Consider the following 18,144-nt stretch of genomic DNA (forward strand, 5'->3'; position numbering starts at 1 on the left):
CCATTCTCTTCTCCAACTTTCAAGGGAGTATGCAGGCTCTGTGTCTCTTGTTTAAGTGTTACTTCTCACCACATAGATATGGTTTTGCGATGTTTTCTTTGATTTTAATACATAAAATTAAGTATAACATTTCTTAGTAATTTTTTTATTTTTTCTTGCTCGATACCACATCCACAAACGCAACTTCAATGATTTTAAAACATTCTCTCCTGTTTGGATCTCATAACATATTTAAAGAACTTTAAAACTATGAACACTGCTATTATAAACCACCAAGTTACCTCACAGGACTGATATATAGGCATATTGGACTTAAATTCTTGCTACAACTTAACCATTTTAATGAAATCCCTTGACAAAGTCTTTCCTTTTTTCCTTGTATGCCTGACATTAATGTTGTACTTTGTGTCAGCGTGTGTCCTATATGTATTGTATATGCCTCAGTTTTTAATAAAGTTTGTTTTAAATATATATACATAATCAGAAATTGTATAACTTAGGTTTAATTTACACTGTCTAATACCTAGGACTACACTATAATAGCCCATAAATTCCACCACATTAAACATACAGAAGAGCGTATAGAGAAATGTGGTGGTTTAAATTAAACTATGACAGTAACTAATTCTATCTCATAAATATAAGAAATTCCCCCCAAATATAGATTTCACTGTCACCTTTACCTGAATACCTGTATTATCTAACTGGTGCAGGCTGGTAGTATGAAAACATTGCTAGTGTTAAATTACTTCATATTACGACACACCAGTAAAATTGACTTACTCTGAAAATGAGTTGTTTTAATATCCATAGCTTATGAACAGGTAGGAGGTAAGAGGGAGAAAAAAAGTAAGATATATTTATTGAAAAATGATTGGTGCTTAGAGACCACATCAACACACTTGATATTAATATGTAAGGAGGCAATGCTGTCATCTGGCGGTGAAGTTAAAAACAGCTGTCATAAATTGATCAAACGGTAGATTGGGCTCATATTACTGTAACATTTGTATTATGTCAGGTAAACAAAAGTGTACTGTAATGTGTTAACAATAGAAATATGGATATATGTTATAGAAGGTCGACTTTAACTTGTACAGTCTGCAACAAATAAAAGAGAAAAGGGAGCTTCCGGAGTTGCAGTTTACGTCATCAAAGTGCGACGTAACGTGCAGGACTGTGAAGGACGCCGACGAGGATTGGGATGAAATAGACAAATATAAAGGTTAGATTATTGCTAAAATTACATTGGGTTATAACGCAAATTAGACAGAAATTAATGAACTAATCGGTTCATATATTTAAAATACATAATAAAAGTAAAATGAGCCTCACCAGCTGGATTTAGGCTAAACTAGCTGCTACCATAATTCACGTTTACTTGCCATAATGTTGTTTCAGGGTGATGGCAGTATATTAGGGGTCATGACAGTATAGTATTAGAAACGTAGTGGTTTTCATTGGATTTGATTTATCGATAATCATGCCTTTAGGCTTATTTAAAAGGTTAGAAGGAGAAATTCATAGACTATGTTGGATACACTGAAGCTAAGGTTGTACTCCAGATTAACTGAAGCCACTAAACTAACAGCTGTCAAACCTTCCCTGCTCTTTTCCTCAGGAGGACGTTGTGATGATGGCGGTGTCGTGTCTGACTCGAGCCCTGCGCTCTCTGACTCTCTCCCAGCATGCACTGCTCTCCTCACAGGTAAGCATCCACTGTCTGTCAGACAAAGTTGTAGATCTAAATCAACAAAGCTACAAAGCTATAATCTATATTTCTTTGTGTGTCGACAGGCAGTCGCACAGACTAAGCTGGGGACTCAGGTGCCCAATACACTGGGACAGGTCAGAGGATTCCTCACCACAGCCGCTCTGGAGCAGAACAGGACGCACTGGAAGCAGAGGGAGAAGTACACCATCAAACCTATAGGCATGAAAAAGACGGGAGGCAGAGATCACTCAGGTAAACAGTGTGATCATTGAGGCAGGAGAGGAGCTCACTCATCAAGTTCAGCCTCATGCAGAGGGCTTACAGCATCCTGTGATGTATTCTAAAGAGCTGCTCCTCTCTCTTTCTGGCAAACAGGAAAGATTCGGACACACGGTATTGGTGGAGGCCATAAACAGAAATACAGATGGGTCGACTTTCAGCGACTGCGCTACGAAGCTGACAGAGAGGCCACACCTTTTGCGGAGAAGGTTGTTGAAGTGCGATACGATCCATGCAGGTGAGACCAGCCTTCACCACGCAGGACTTTGATTATATCAATGACCCTATGATAATGTGTGTTATTTTCACAGGTCTGCTGACATCGCTCTGGTAGCTGGTGGAAACCGGAAAAGATGGATCATCGCTACAGAGAACATGCAGGTTGGAGACATCATTAAAACATCTGGAGTTATTGCACGGATGGCAGGTATGAGTTCAGTCCTCCAAACATTTCATCATGGTAAAGATACTATTGTTTTTACAATATTCTTTCATTTTACTTTCAGTCTCAGCCAATGAGGGCGACGCTCACCCGCTGGGAGCTCTTCCTGTGGGGACGCTGGTGAACAACCTGGAGATACAACCAGGGAAGGGATCAGAGTACATCCGTGCTGCAGGTGTGTAGTTATTCACTTCTGTTATATACAGTTAGGGCTGCCAGTAATTAATATCTTCATTGTATTATTAATTTGTTCTTCAGTCTTTAAAATGTTCTGAAAGTGAATTTTGAGTTATAAAGAGTTCAAGGTGACATCTTGCATCAGTAATGTTTGTCATTGTTTATATTGTACTACATTAAAATGGGGATGTTATTTGAGTGCCTCAAGCATTTGGAACTTGGTAATAGCTGACCTAACCTGAATGTTGTTGGTTTTCAGGGACGAGTGGCGTCTTGCTGCGTAAAGTAAATGGAACTGTGATTGTTCAGCTTCCTTCAAAGCAGCAGGTCCAGGTGAGGTCTTTAATTCATTAGGGTAGAATTCTACTATTTCTGAACCTGGCTCTGTTTCTACTTGCTTTGGTGTTGAGATGAATCGTAGGTTAAACCTTTTTGGAACTCCTTCAGTAGATCTTAAGGTCGATACATAATCTCTTGTAAATCACCAGACTCTATTGATAAAAAACTGTAATTTTACCTCGCAGGAGTTGCTTGTCTGCGGCTTCCTTGAGTGGTTTGTTTCTGCTAAAAGTTTGCTAAACTATTATTTGTTCGATTCAAACTAACCATTGAAAACACCAAAGTCACACAATCAGACAAACAAAAGAACCAGTGGAAGCAGCGATAAACCAGCAGCTCCTGTGTTCTGTGAGGCAAAATTAGTGTTTTTGTCAATGGAGTCTGGTGTGTGTGCAGAGAGCGATGTAACGTCTGTGTGTGGTTAAAACAATCATCTTCCTCTGTAACAAAAAGGTCTATCTCTGTAGGGATCCTTTCTGTCATGTTGTCACACACTTAGAATAACAATCTGAGCCTGTCAGTGGAAACAACAAGAACTTTTAGTGGACGACCTTTGACCCATCAAGGATTACGTTGCAGCCATTACAGCCTGTTTCTACTGGAGACATTCTGAAACTTTTGTCATCTCGACACACACAGGTTCTGGAGACCTGCATGGTCACAGTCGGACGAGTTTCCAACATCGACCACAACAAACGGATCATCGGTAAAGCAGGTCGGAATCGCTGGCTTGGCATTCGGCCTTCGAGCGGTTTGTGGCAGAGGAAGGGAGGCTGGGCAGGACGGAAGATTAAACCACTGCCACCGATGAAGAGTTACGTCAACCTGCCCTCGATCTCAGCTTCATAATACAAGTCTGGACATGTTTGGATTGCAGATTATTGTCCTTTTATCACTCTGTGTTATTATTTTGGTCCTCGCAATGACCTCAGACTGACTGTGTGGAGAGAAAAGGTGAATAAAGACGAGCTGTTTGTACAGAAGATTAAAAATTTTTATTAAACACAACTGCTTGTGAGAGCATGGAAAGAAACAAAACAATATAAAAATCCAAAACATATTTACATCTATAGTAAAACATGCAGAGTAACCCATATTTTTAGTGGTAAATTTAAAAATACTGTCATGTCGTTTAAAATAGGGTTTGTGCAAAGACACTGGGTGGCATTTCAAGTAACAGGAGCAATGAGATGGCATGTTGTCTGACCATTAATGAAACACTGATGTTATTTTCTGCATGCCTGCTCATTGATCCAGACTTGTTGAACACCCCCATGCTACCTCTAGATTCAGGGCAAAAAAACTTGAGGTCAAATACATCGAAATACACTTTAATGTAATTAAGCCTGTTTAGTCTTTAAAGGCTGCCTCGTATGAAAAATTCCCTCAAACAACTCTGCCCTGGCCAACACTCCACAGCCGCCGCGTTACGAATACGTAAGGGGCCCTTTAGTCTCCAAACTAAGAAGGTAGTGAAACTTCAGAAAGCAGGAGACGAGAAAGCTCGACTGTGTGTCACAGGCGGTGGTAGCTGCAAAATAAGCTTTTTACATAAAGTAACAGACAGCCATGACGGAGTGTCAGACCCCACAGGGCCTCGAACCCGTCAAAACAATAATAAGAGCGGCCTTCTCTTGACTATAGGTAGTGGTTTACATTTCAAATAAAACACCTCGAACACTTCACCTCAAAACAAAGTGTGTCCCAATTTGAGCTCAAATGTGTAGAAAACCACATGAAAGTGCATTAAAGGGAGGGAAATGTCTAATAGTGTTTGCATTGTACAAGTCGACTTCATAGTTATGAGTTCTGGTAATATATTTGGCATTTATGATGAGCAATAAGGGGAAGCTATTTGTGCTTTAATTTAGTGGGAGGGGGGTTTGCGATTCACAATAATACATCTTGTATATATTTTCTATACAATACTAAAAAAGCCAGCCTATCAAAGCTCGTAAGTCTTCACTTTATAAAAAGCAACAACAAACTCATACAGAAGGCCCTTTGTCCAAAGGTTTCCTATTGCAGAAGTTTCACGTAACACTATTCAGGGAGTACCATCGAACACGTAGCACACCGACACAGACACACACAGGCAGTGACTCGGACATCTGCAACACTCCATTCACTTTTCATCCTATTTTAAAAGCAATACTTGCATTGAGCGCGACGCTGCCGTCAAAGCATGTTTCAAGTCAGAACAACTCGTCTGTCATTTTCCCACAATAACAAACTTACCTATCAGCATGTTTAAGGTTCAGTTCTACCTGCACGTCCAGCCACGAGAAGCTGTCATAAAGGACACGACGGTAAACGCTTGGTTAGTGCACACGTCCTGTAACTGCTCAGTGGGTTTATATGTCCCCACCTGCAGAGCAATGACTGGTTAATATTAATAAATGAACTCAGTAAAGTTAATACTGATTTCTACAAGAACCACAGATTCTTTTCATTTTAGTTTTTAGTTAAACTATGACGTTTGGCTCAAGAGCTCGGGGGGGGTTCGACTGTAAAACAAACTTGACTTTGGCACATCTGGAAGTTACCGCAGGTGTGTGAGACGTCCTCTCAGGGGAGCCAGAACATCGAGCTGAACACGCGGTCGCCATGTTTGCCAAATAAATGCTGTTAAACTAAAAATACTCCATGAAGGCCGAACACGGGTGGAAACTGAAAACACGTCAGGACTTTGAAACGATGAGACGGTTCAGACAACTTAATTTGGCCTCCAGCTGTTGATAGTTGAAATGTGTCGCGTGTCTTGTTACCCTGCTTCTGTTGTACAGTCTGAATGTACAACACCGAAACAAAACCTCACAATCATCCGATCTGATGAACCGCTCACGTTATAACTGTGTCATAGTTACACCCCTCATAGCTACCTTCAGAAACACCGCGCGGAGCCGTTCTTTAGGTACACGCGTGCTCAAAGCAGCGAGGCTAAAAGAACGTCTGTTCTTTCTTCAAAAATTCATCTTTTTGAGAAAGTAAAGGGACGAGTAAGAAACTGAGTGAGAAGAGAAGGATCCATCTAAATTCACAGCAATATTCCAACTTTCAACAACAAACACAAACAATCTCACACACGCCACTGCACGGCACCATCACACTCCTCCATGGTCTATAGAGTAACAATAAATGTAGGATTTCACAGAAATAATAAAATGTTAACAAAACAAAGTGCAAACACAGCTGCCATTATTGAAATGTGGCAAATTGTCAAAACCCCCAAAATACCTCCGAGGCGGTAGCACAAATCTTACAAAATAGTACTTGTTCTTTTCGTAGTGTGTAAAAAACAACAACAACACCCAACAACATCAAAAACATCGAATTGACAACATGAACGTTTGTGGTTGTGAGTCAGTAAGATTTCCACAGGAAAACTATTACTGCCGGGGCCCGTCGGCTTCTTCTCCAATCCTCTGAAGCCTTTCGGTGAGACAAGTGCAGCGGAGAGTCGGGTCAGGGGGTCGAGCGGAGGGTGGCCGGGGTCACACGGGCTTTGTGTAACCAAAGATTCCCACCGGGAAGTGCTTGACGTGTGTCGGCCACTGGGCAGCGAGCTGGAAAAACTTCACATCGTTCCACTCGACTCCGTCGATAGTGACTGAGGAGAGAAAAAAGATGTTAAATGCAGAAATAAATTAATAACACTCGTTTCTGTACTTTAGTAAAGTTTCCAGGTATCTGTACTGGAGACGTTTTACTCTAACCTCCTACATTTTAACTCTGTTGTCTAAACCCTACATTTTCAAAACAGGCTCGTTAAAATAAGTAAAGCCTGCCCAACATCAGGACTGTGGATGAACAGTAGCTGACAGAAAAGCTGCTTCCTCGGTGTCTCCATCAGGTCACATCACACAGGACAGACGTCACATGAAGAAAAGGAGGTAACAGACGAGTGAAGACAAACAGAGAGGGAAACTGGGGCGTGGAGAAGAGGCGTCAGTGAACGTGACGTCTGTGATGACCTGTCTGTTTAAAATTGAGTAAAAGTCCTGACATGGCCACCAGAGGGCAGCGTAGCTCCAGCTGTGTGTGCTGTTACCTCTCAGCATGGTGTGCTGGTGTTTGGCTGTGCAGATCAACCTGCTGATTCCATCGATCACTTGGCTCTTAGAGTCCAGCTCTTTCTCCTTCGGCTTCTTGCTGAGAAAAATCACTGAAAAGGGAAACAGGAAGTGAGCCGAGGCTTTAAAAACACGTTTTCTTCACAGGTGTTTTTTTGTACTTAAAGAAAAGCCTCATGGTCTGACACATCAAAGTGTGCTTACAGGTCTTTGGGAGTAATAATGCATCTGTAAAGACAAACTGAAGTGTTTTCAGATCCTCAAGTCTACATGAGGCTAGCAGTTCATTTAGCTACTAGCTTAACATGCGTGTTTCTCAACTGGTTACACTGTGGGGGTTAAAGGAACCACGTTTTGACAATGAAGAAGAACGTATGGAGACGTTTAACAATTCACCATGTGCACATGGCGGCCATTTTCCTCTGATGCCACTCAGGGTGGGAAGCTCTACTGCTGTTCTAAAGTGTCACTGCTGTACTCGTGTGTCTGTGCAAGGACAAAGATTTATCTTGGCATTGAGATGGTAAAAAAGGAAGTTTGATTTCTGTGTGGGGGTGTCGTACCTTTCTTGTTCTTCTCCTTGGTGACCACGGTCATGGCCATGCTGGGTGGGGGGGTGAGCTCCCCTCCACACGGCAGGCGGCTGACCTGCAGTGAACGGAAGTTACTCTTCAGGGTGTTCTTCAGCCCCACGTCTCTCTTCTCTCCCTCCTTCTTCTTCTCTGGACCCTGCCACGTCCAGTAGTCCACCTGCAGCCCCATCACCTCACTGCCCGAGCACGGAGAGCTGCAGAGAGACCGGGAGAGTCAGAGAGTCTGCAGAGACACTTTGAACATGTTTCAGAGTGTGTGTGTGTGTGTGTGTGTGTGTGTGTGTATGTGTGGGTCGTCGTACCCAGCTCCAGAGAGGGCCGTGGACACAGAGGGGGACTGAGGGGGGGTACCACCGATCTCCTTCCCATACGGACCAGCCGATGGGGGCGTTGGGGAGGACAGGATGCTCGTGTTGCCTCCCATTGCATCATCTGAGTCCACTGCAAGAAGGGGGAAAGATGTCTCACAAACAAAGCTTCAAAGTCAAATGAAAAAACACTGAAAGAAATGTTTGTTAGTTTGTTTCGGAGATTTTAGCCAAAACAACAAACAACAAAAACGATATTTGGGTTTCCAGTCACGTCCTTCTGAATCTGTGAGCAGTGAGACATCTGTCTTCACATAAACAATCGACAATACAGTTTCAAACACTCTTACCTGACAGAATATTACCACACCTTTAAAAAAAAGTTTGTCCTTACCTGAGGTTGAGAGGCTCTGCTCCACAATCCCAACTTTCACAACCTGGAGAAACAAAAGGATTCAGAGTTCAAACAGATTCAACACAGAATGAAGTCAAGATTTTGTCCGGCTCCTCTGCAGAGAATCAACTCTTACCCCGATAAATGGCACAAATTTCTGACAGGAGTCCTCATCAGGGCTGAAACAAAGAGAGAAGAGAGGCTGTGAGTGTGATCAGAGGTGAGTTTAAACACACCAACACTCAGTGATCCTGGAGGGAAGATGGCGGTGGCTCGGCCTGCACCATGTCCCATCGCAGCAGGAATGGCACATGACTGGCCGAGGGTGAAATGGGGTCATCTTTGGGGTCACGGTACAATGAGATGGATGAGAGGAGGACCGCTCCTTACAACCAAGAGAAGACGGGGTTTTCTTAGAAGATAGGAGAGCTATTTCTATTCATGGGACTGAAAGTGATAGTTTGAGCCGCTTTACACGACTACTCTGAAGTGTTAGGCACATCACCGGTTCAATACTTGCCTCTACAAAGAAAGGAAAATGCCAGTCATTGCCCATTTAAGATGAGTACACACACAGGCCACACAGCAACGGATTTAGAAAGCAAAAATGCAACCAAAGATTCGACAGGGAGGAGATGAGATTGTTTTCTTTTCTATCCTCTAATTTACAGCAGAAAAAACTCCTGAGCTAGCCGCCGACTGTCTCCCTGTCCTACCCGAGCCTGCGGAACAGATCGCAAACCACAGCAAACAACAGAACAGGTACAGAGTCAGACCATAGACTGTATAAACACACCTGCATGGAGCTACACCAGAATCAGACAGAATCAAGGTTATTGCCAGGTAGGTTCACACACACACACACACACACACACACACACACACACACACACACACACACACACACACACACACACACACACACACACACACACACACACACACACACACACACACGCTATTTGACTGGTGTTTAGTCAAGACTAGATTTCAGCTGACTGTGAAGCCAGAGCTAGCTTTGTGTGTCGAGTCAGAAACCCGTTTTAACGTCGCGTGTGGGACTTAAAATCAAGTATTCAGTGTCTTAACATTTAAATTGAAATGAAATAAAATGTCTTTCAAAATGTTAAAAAATGATCTACCAGCGAAGTGAGGTCTATTCGTAGAGCAGTCTGTAAACAGCTGGATGACAGACCTTTGTTCTGTCCTCCTGTCGAAGCCGCTTCGAGGACGATGGTACGATTTTCTCTGTTAGCACTTTTAGGACCATCTTTTCGCGCTCGCCGTCCTCGGACATTACCCTCTATGACACCGTATTTCTTGGCTGTAAAAAGTGTAGACCCCGAATATAAGACCATCACACTTTTTCAGATGGATTTCAAGGAAAATAAATTCTCATATTCGGACCAAAACAGGAACGTATTTTAAACATTTTCAAATATATCGAGTATTGCGTACAATGCAATAAATCTGTGTTTATTCTTATATCTTCAACAGAAAATGATGTTACCATAAAACTTTCTCAGCATGTTTATCCCAACAGATGAAGTTTTCAGTCCCTTCATCTCACTCTCAATAACTCATTGCTGCAAAATAAGATTTTCGAGCAGCAGTCTCCCTGACACCGTCGTAAAAACCTGCTGAGCTCGCCAGAAAGAATTTAACCAAACAACTTTTTATAGATTTCATTTTCATAGATTATTCAAATAGTGTGATACATGAAGAAATACTATAAAAACGATTTCTTTGGATTTCAGTCGTCAAAAAAAATCATTAATATTTAGTAAGAGTTTGTAACCATGAAGACAAACCAGCACGTGTCCTGAGATCACTTTCATATCAACAAACTATCACAACAAACATCTGACTGTCTGCTTGTGGCTCTTTCTGAATGACCTGACACTGATGCTGCTGCATGTCAGAGCCAGACAACGGTTCCACTGTGTGAATATTCGGGGTTATTTAAAGGTTGTTAGGCAAATCTTCACAGCAACAACACAGAGGACAGAGCAAGAACCAAAGTGACACCGAACCAGAGACAGAGTCGGGACAGAGTGCAGAGTGAAGTCACAGTGAGATCGAACGTGAGAAGGGAAATGTTAAGACACAGCAAGGAGCTCAGGCCGGATGGAGGAGAGAAAGAAAGGAGGGCAAAACAAACCAAGAGTTGATTTAGATACCTGATGTAAAAATCAAAATACAAACTCCTTTTCCTTGAATGCAAATCAAAAAGGGGGAAAGGGGGAAGAAGGAATGCAACAGCGTTAAAACTGTGTGATGTATTTAGTACCTTCTGACCAATAGGAAGCCACTTTACAAAGAGGGGAGGGGTCAAACCTCAAAGAAACAAACAAATGCAGACAGAGATGCAACAAACGGTCTGCTGAGTGCGTCTGTGTCATAAAACATACGTTATCAAACAGTGAAGTAAAAAACGGAGCACAACCGCTTCATGACGAGTTTGTATCAGAACAAACAGCGACATTAACTCTATCATCACACATCACAGCGTCTTGTATGTGTGTTTATTATATGTGCCTGTGTGCATGCAGATGCAGCTAAACATCTTCCTCATGCAGATTCACTCGCTGAGCAGTATTTGTTCTCATTTCTAATGAGAAAATAATTATCAGCACTTTAAGGATGCGACCATTCCAACACGGTCATGCTAAAAAAAGAGCACAAAAACACACATGCACACATACACACACACACACATACACACACACACACACACACAAACATGTGCAGAATGAGGATGCTCTCAGTGAAAGAATGTGTGACTTTACCTCTTCTGTTTGTAGGTGAGCATGGCTTCTGAGATGGGGAACTGGTGGGACACGTTGGCACCAGCCAGATACTGAACCACCCGTCCTGCTACATCGATGTTATCTGCAGGGAGACAGATTGTTAACAACATGTCCTCCCTCCTGCTTCATGTCTGACTAACAAGCTGCAAGACAACTGACGACGTACGAAGAGGTAATTTCTACATTCAGCCGATCACTGGAAGACTGTGCATTAATCATGTTCATTCCACTGGAGTGTAAAGGTCATTAAAACATGTGTGAAGTCAGCCGTACGACACACCAGATGAATTGTGTGTCAAACAGACGGCCTGTGGGCTAAGTGCAGCCTGGCATACGTTTTTGGCAACTTGAAATGTGGAAATTCTTCATGTCAGTTTGTTTTGACCCAGTTCTCCTCGCTGCCAAAGCCCTTTGGAGATGATTCAACGTGTGTGTGGGACTGTAACTCTTGCACCTACAGAGTGCAAATGAAGTGAATTAAAAGGTGGGGATCAGGGAGGATCATCAGACATGTTGGGGCAGAACAAGTGATAGATGAAGGAAAGGATGAAAATAGAAGCTTTAAATGGAGGTGCGTGTGAGCAAACATTTGGAAGACACGGAGAGTGGGGCAAAGAGAAAATCATATTGAATAGAAAAAGTCCTAAAAGTCTCAGATGAAAAATGTTTGTTTCCCTCCTGCCTTTCACCCTTCATTGCTTTTCTAATTGCCAATCAATCAAGAAGCAGTGAAGTACTAATGATTAGTCAGATTGCCTCAGTCCCTAAATCTAAAAGATAAAAGGCTTGGACACAGAGACGAAGATAAAAACACAACAACAGCTTGTCGGACTTCCTTTTCTCCCAGTAAAACCACCACTATGGAAATGTTTGTCATTCCACAGCTCTGACAGCCTGCTGGTGTTCTGTTTCCAGGGAGCATCAGTGCCATGATGAAGAGCCGTTTGCGACACGGCAGCAAGCTGTAGCTGTCTTGTGCGATTGGAGGATTTCTCTTCTTGCCATCCATCAGCCTCTGACCCGTGCTCTGACCCCATTTCTTTCCCTTTCAAGCTGGCTGAACATTAGACACGCACACTTGCTTTGTAGCTCCAGAGCTGTGGATCATACCTGAGGCGGGCCGCTCCGTCCTGCAGAACAGCTCCCTCCACGCAGTGTCCATGAAGATGTTGTTGAACCTGCTGTCGAACGAGGCCACGTATTTGGCCAGGGGATGAGAACCTGAGCAGCGGAGCAGAGAAGAACTATAAGTATAAGAAATGCTAAAAACATGTTGGGCTGATATGTTTTACCGACCCTGGTCATCTTACCTATGGGTATCACCAGGAAGCGGATGTAACTGAGCCAGTCGGGCGTCTTGTTGGCGAGCTGCTCCACAAAGAACCTCAGGATGGTGCTGAGGTAACTCTGGTCGCCTGCCACCGCCACCTTCATCGTCGGCGGGGTCTGTGCGTTGCAGTTACAGCTGCAAGGGTTAAAACAGGGACAGAGAAAGGAATGAGGGAGAGAAAAAGTCCCAAATCATGAAAGAGGTGAGTCAGAGCTCTAACAGGGTTTTCCTGGTTTAACCGGTTTTTCCGTTAAGAGCCAGATTAAGTCTGATGTTTTGATTTGTAATACTGGATATTTGCAAGTATCAGCAAGTCTTTGTCAGGTCAAAGCGAGTATTGCAACAGCTGAAGATCGTAATCCCACAAAGAGACCAATTCACTAATTTCATATTTAAAATGAGTTAAAGACACATGAAACAAGAAGAGCTGATTTTTAAATGGTATTTTTTGCATCGTCAGGACTTTGTAGCAAAATGCTTCATTATTTGAGACATTAAAAAGTAAAATGATTGATCTAATAACAGAATAGGACCTTCATATTTGTGGGTTTTGAATGCATTTTGCTCTAAGTGACTACGTTTAAGGAAAACCCTGCAGGAAGCTGAAGCAGCAAAAGCTCGGAGCGAGCATTTGAAGGGTTGTGCATGGCTCTACATGACACGGCATCAGCCGGAGTGAACAGTGTGACTGAGGGAGCAGGTGTGCACAGAGAGGGAGAGTTACACTTCAGCTGGATTAAAGAGAAACAGGTTTAACAGAAGCAGCGCAGCAGACGGAGACAGTGTCGCCTCCCGCTGACACGACTTCCTGAGGAGACGGCAGCCGAGCGAATGGATCCAAGAAACAGTGAAGGAGGCAGAACTTCAGCTTTTTCATGAGCACACACATTCACAGAGAGAGAGCACCGAAGCAGCGCGAGCGATCAGCGATGGGAACCTTGTATTTTGTGTTGTCAAACCGCGACCCCTCCAAGACAACAAGATCTGACTTTGTTGACTCTGCTCGTGTGTGTGTGTGTGTGTGTGTGTGTGTGTGTGTGTGTGTGTGTGTGTGTGCGCGCGTGCGTGTGTGTGCGTGTGTGCGTCTGTATGCAACTCACAATCTCTGGATGCGAGTGACGATGGTGTTGAAGGCAGCCTGAACATCGGCAGCAGAGCAGGTGGACACAATGGGCTGGGCCTGTTCATGGAGCAACTCGGCAACGTACTGCACAGAAACACACATGAGAGGAACACGATGAGTTCATGATAAACAGGCAGGTTGACCGGGCTGGAGAGGAAGCAGGAGAAACATGCTACTGGGGGAAAAATACTTCCGAGGTCTTTCTGCAAATAAGTATTTCCAAGCTGAAACCTCAGGAGAAGAAATGAAGCCGATGCAAAAGTGCCAAAAACTGCAGTTCCTCAAGTGTCCACTAGATGCTGGCTCCTATAGTAAACTGTCTGAGCTTCTTAAGTCTGATAATAAGCACGGGTCAGCTACCACAACAAACAGGACCTCATCCTGAGGGAAAAACTGTGGTTAACAAGCTCATAAGGAATTAGCCACGGGCGCACACTGTTAAGCTTTGATAGCTAACGATTGCTAACCCCTCGCTTCTCTCCAGCTCCACCCTCTTGTGTTTCTAATGGATATATGAAGAGCTTCTGATTGACGTATTATACATTGAAAAACACACACCTGTCCCTGCCACTCCATGGTGTTGATGAGGATGATGCTCTCTGGCAGGCGTTCGTCAGAGATGAGGATCTGGTTCAGCTGGTCGTACACGGACTTCCTGGGAACCTTTGGGACAAATGAGCAGCAGAGAGTGAGAGACTGACACAAGTCAGCACATTTCCCTCTGGACTAGAAACATATGTAAGAACACACCTGTGAGGACTTTACCTGTGCTATGAGTCGTGAGTCCGGGGAGCACTCGCTCTCCATGCTGCTGGTCCTGTCGCTCTGGGCCTTGGAGTTCTGTCGGTCTTTCATGGAGGTGCTGCGAGGACGCCTCTGCAGCCTGTTCTCCACTTTACTGAGGGAGAGACGAAACACAGACGGTTAAAAAAGCATTTCAAAAATAACAAACTGTCACATTTCACGTGAAAGCCTGCAGGACCTGTGCTGTAACGTGGAGCACATTTACTCTAACCAACATGCTGCTGCTTTTTTTGCTGCTTGATATCAAAGTAAAACTCGCCACGTTTGATTAATCTACAAGAAAAGTTCTTCTGATAACACATTACTGACTGCTGCGCATGCAGAGTGTGTGTCACCTGCCCATGAACAGGCGCTAAACACGACAATTATCACAGATCATTTTGCCTGGATGCTGGAAGCACGCCAGGCTGCTTTTTTTTAGTGCATCAAATGACGTCATCAGCAGCACCTCGTCCCCGTGCTGGTGAACCATTCTGCCACACATACAGACAGTTAGCGGAGCAGATGTGACACAGAATGCTTCTTATTTGCAGCTACGATGAAAGACGCAGCAGTGCTGTTTAAAACTTAAAGTTACTGTCACACAAACAACAGATGTTCTAGCTATCAGTACATCTTGCAGGCGTACAGGTAAATCTTTGTTACTTGAAAAGTGTGAAAGGTTTATTTCTCAAAATTCCCCAAATCTCTCCACCTGTTGTCTCCTCCTGCAGGTATCAGAGGGCTGAACAAGGTGTGTTAGAAGTAGCTGGATGTGGATGTCACCTTTAAGTACTCTTTTAATCTCTATCAGGACATGAATAACAGACTGCATATGTCTGGAGAAATTCATACTGTAATATATTTTGCAACAATGAAAGATATCCCACAGTTTACGTTTCCAGCAGCCTGCAGCCCGTGTGTACATACATGATGACATAACGCTGTGTTGTGTGCATGTTTCCAGATGTAGAGAGCAGCAGTGTACCTGGGAGACATGTGGTTCTGGGACTCTGTCTTGCAGAGCTTGCCAACAGTGCTGGTCATCCGCTCGGTGTTGACATCCCAGCTGCTCACCTCCCCCGGCCCCGGCACGCTGTCGTCAGTCTCTGGCTCCTGAACCAAAAGAGGGGGAGCAAAGATGAGCCAGGAGGGCTGGAAGAGGACAATACTGATGTTTATCATACAGCACAGGCCCTGTCATGTCCTATCAGGGTACAGCAGATTCTCTCTCAGGCTTCAGGTACGTTCTGGTCTGTGTGTGTGTGTGTGTGTGTGTGTGTGTGTGTGTGTGTGTGTGTGTGTGTGTGTGTGTAAGAGCTGGAAGCAGAGAGGTGCTGGCTGCTGAATAATTGAGCTCAGCTGTTGAGGTTAGAGATAATGATGCGAGCACACCATGACAGAGGAGATAAAAAGTCATGGTCTCTTAGCAGGTGGCGGGGAAACTCTGTTCCTGCAGTTTAGATGTTCCATTAGAGTCGGGGATGTGGAGCGGTGCACAGAGCCAGCTGCCCGGCACTCAGAGGGGGAGCCGGGGTCAGACGAGCAAGGTTAGACCGACCCAGCAGCACAAAGACAACAACAAACACCCTGCTCCTCATCAGGCAGGATTTATCCTGCATGGGGCTGCTCTGTCTGCTCCACTGATCTATAATGGATGACTGTGCTGTTTGGTGTGACTGCCCTCGCATACTCCCGCCCTCTTTGCTTTTTCTTAGAAAACAACAAAGACCCACGGGAGGAAAGGGCGCTCGAGTGGAGAGAAAGAAAGAAGAATCTGAGAAAGAGATGCACAGGAGGGATTTAGTTTAGAAAAACATAGCGACTGTTTTTGCACAAACATACCCCGACTGTTGTGTCTGTGATGCTGTCATCTTGATACCGGGCCCCTTGCACTTTACATCTGTCCACGGTCAGGAAGTCTCCGCTCTGCAGGGAAAACACACACATGCACACACATTAGACCAGTTTCACCACAGAAGAAACTTCTGAGGACACACTGGCTATTTGTCCAACAAAGATTTAGCCTCTGAGAGCGAGTTATCACGTCTTCTGGTGTAGCCAGAGATTATTCGGAAAAACGATTAAGGATATCCGGGCAAAGACTTCCGTTCCCGTAAGGTGGTCATTGTTTACAGTCTGACTAGCCATCTGGGATGCAGAAATTCAGTTGGAGTTGAGAGAAGACCTCTATGACAGGATTGGCATCTGCACTCATATTGATTGATTGGTTGATAGAAGAGATTTTTAAAAAGTGGAACTGTGACAGCCGATGGGTTCCTGGTCTGCTGTACGGGCGATGACGACTGACTCTTTGACCACTCTTACTGGTTGTTTCTGACCGCAGTGTGCGCTCCACTGATGGCAGCAGAGCTGGCTGCTTTAAATCTCTCTCCAGCTTCTACACGTTTCACTGCGGCTGACGAATAATATATTAACCCCCAAAGAATAAGTGACACACTTGTGCGGTATAGTTGCTAAACTCAAAGTGCATCTTGTAACATCTACATTAATTTCACTTTAATATTACATCAAAGACTTTCCATCCTGCCTGTGAGACGTGTTTATGAAGCTCCACTGGAGACATTTATTGAGCAAAATGGAAGCAGTGAGAAACGCCGCGAGCTGTTTTATTACAGAGTAAAATGGATTCCCTGATATTTATAAACAGCGCTCGCTCTCTCGCCTTCTCTTCCTCTCTCTCTCTGGCCTCGTTGTTTCCAATGGGCCATAAATCTGTGAGTGGGAGTTCAGGGATTGCTCCATCCAATCTTCGCTCTGAGCATGGGAGCATATTTGTGTCTGTGTTGATGGTGGTGAAGGGGTCATTCTGTGTCGGTCCCTATAAATACTGGCGGGCTTTAGGGGTGAGTAGGGTAAGGACTGCAGGCCCACATACTATCCGGCGGGGGTGGGAGCTGGTGGGCTGCATTGCGCTCATGCTCAGAATGTCTTTCTTGTAGTATCATGGCGCTCGGGAATCCCTGGACCACAAAAAGCACGGAGGACTGCCAGACATTTAAACAGTGCCCAGGGGCAATTCCTTTACATAACAGTGTTTACAAAAAGAATCTGTCCAGCAGCTGCCAGGCAGAACTTTCTGGATAAACAGAGGGGCTGAAAGGCAGCAGACGGGGACCAGCGCCTGGGGATCAACTTACAGGACATGACAGCTCTCTCTGCGCGCTTTTCTGGCTGTGTATGCTTCCAATTTCTGTCTGGGAGCTGGAGTGAGACATCCCTTCGAAAAACGGCCTGGAAACAGAACACAGACCCGAATTAGAGAAAAGAAACAACAAAAAGCTTTCTTCATTTGTTTTCTGGGCTCTTTCACTCGAAAGGTCAGTTACAATTTGTGGGAGGTTGTGCCAAAAGTAGAGACAAGTTATTTGTGTCTTTAATAACCGTATCTTTTTCAAAGACAGTTTGCAGACAGGATTCAGTCAATTAGTAGAAAAATAAAGCAAATGATGAAAAGATGTCCCTCGAGTGTGGACGTACTTGAGTTTGGGTTTGGGCGTGCTCAGGACGCTCTCGTTGTCCTCCATCTCCGGCCCGCTGTCGCTCTGGTTGTACACCTCCAGGCTGTCGTAGAGTAAGTCCAGATCCTCCTCCACCTCCTGCGTCTGGTCTACTGGGTCAGAGTCCAGGACCTGCCGTGCAGGATACACACATCATCGACACTTCAGTACACTGTAATCAGGGATTTGTAATTATGGCTGTGGATTAAATAAGTGTGGGGGGTGATTGTTGCTGTGCATTAGCTAATCACTTTCATA

The 18,144-nt window shown here is 44.2% G+C and overlaps 2 protein-coding genes across 4 annotated transcripts in view; one reads left to right on the plus strand and one right to left on the minus strand.

Annotated features, from left to right (window-relative positions):
• Positions 1 to 1,150: 1,150 nt before the first annotated feature.
• Positions 1,151 to 3,949, plus strand: mrpl2 (mitochondrial ribosomal protein L2). Its single transcript, XM_069658320.1, has 8 exons — positions 1,151 to 1,225; positions 1,622 to 1,708; positions 1,798 to 1,966; positions 2,090 to 2,231; positions 2,305 to 2,420; positions 2,500 to 2,610; positions 2,872 to 2,945; positions 3,591 to 3,949. Exons 2-8 carry the CDS (start codon positions 1,634 to 1,636, stop codon positions 3,798 to 3,800), a joined length of 897 nt encoding a protein of 298 aa, XP_069514421.1. The 5' UTR covers positions 1,151 to 1,225; positions 1,622 to 1,633; the 3' UTR covers positions 3,801 to 3,949.
• Positions 3,950 to 4,473: 524 nt separating this feature from the next.
• LOC138588290 (phosphofurin acidic cluster sorting protein 2) overlaps positions 4,474 to 18,144 on the minus strand; it is a 45,973-nt gene continuing 32,302 nt past the window's right edge. Inside the window, exons 9-25 of one of the 3 annotated variants that reach the window (XM_069658319.1) lie at positions 17,867 to 18,018; positions 17,527 to 17,620; positions 16,211 to 16,294; positions 15,354 to 15,481; positions 14,348 to 14,480; positions 14,141 to 14,245; positions 13,560 to 13,666; positions 12,440 to 12,594; positions 12,240 to 12,350; positions 11,109 to 11,211; positions 10,500 to 10,532; positions 8,456 to 8,498; positions 8,320 to 8,362; positions 7,920 to 8,058; positions 7,588 to 7,811; positions 7,003 to 7,116; positions 4,474 to 6,561 (exon numbers count right to left, since the gene is read on the minus strand). In XM_069658319.1, the coding sequence (XP_069514420.1) occupies positions 6,446 to 6,561; positions 7,003 to 7,116; positions 7,588 to 7,811; positions 7,920 to 8,058; positions 8,320 to 8,362; positions 8,456 to 8,498; positions 10,500 to 10,532; positions 11,109 to 11,211; positions 12,240 to 12,350; positions 12,440 to 12,594; positions 13,560 to 13,666; positions 14,141 to 14,245; positions 14,348 to 14,480; positions 15,354 to 15,481; positions 16,211 to 16,294; positions 17,527 to 17,620; positions 17,867 to 18,018 (1,884 nt within the window). In that variant the 3' untranslated portion in view covers positions 4,474 to 6,445. Of the gene's footprint in view, positions 6,562 to 7,002; positions 7,117 to 7,587; positions 7,812 to 7,919; positions 8,059 to 8,319; positions 8,363 to 8,455; positions 8,499 to 10,499; positions 10,533 to 11,108; positions 11,212 to 12,239; positions 12,351 to 12,439; positions 12,595 to 13,559; positions 13,667 to 14,140; positions 14,246 to 14,347; positions 14,481 to 15,353; positions 15,521 to 16,210; positions 16,295 to 17,526; positions 17,621 to 17,866; positions 18,019 to 18,144 lie in introns of all 3 variants that reach the window. The other 2 variants (XM_069658317.1, XM_069658318.1) reach the window with 2 other exon arrangements.

This window comes from Semicossyphus pulcher, unplaced genomic scaffold (genome assembly GCF_022749685.1).
Source record: "Semicossyphus pulcher isolate SPU_LCO1_2020_fin unplaced genomic scaffold, fSemPul1.0.p SCAF_12, whole genome shotgun sequence".
Taxonomy (NCBI): domain Eukaryota; kingdom Metazoa; phylum Chordata; class Actinopteri; order Labriformes; family Labridae; genus Semicossyphus; species Semicossyphus pulcher.

What these genes read in the sequence shown, in the direction of transcription:
- mrpl2 (XM_069658320.1), top strand. Translation starts at nt 1,634, where the DNA reads ATGATGGCGGTGTCGTGTCTGACTCGAGCCCTGCGCTCTCTGACTCTC. An exon ending in GTGCGATACGATCCATGCAG is followed by an intron (nt 2,232 to 2,304) that starts GTGAGACCAGCC and finishes TTATTTTCACAG; the next exon opens with GTCTGCTGACATCGCTCTGG. An exon ending in CTTCAAAGCAGCAGGTCCAG is followed by an intron (nt 2,946 to 3,590) that starts GTGAGGTCTTTA and finishes CGACACACACAG; the next exon opens with GTTCTGGAGACCTGCATGGT.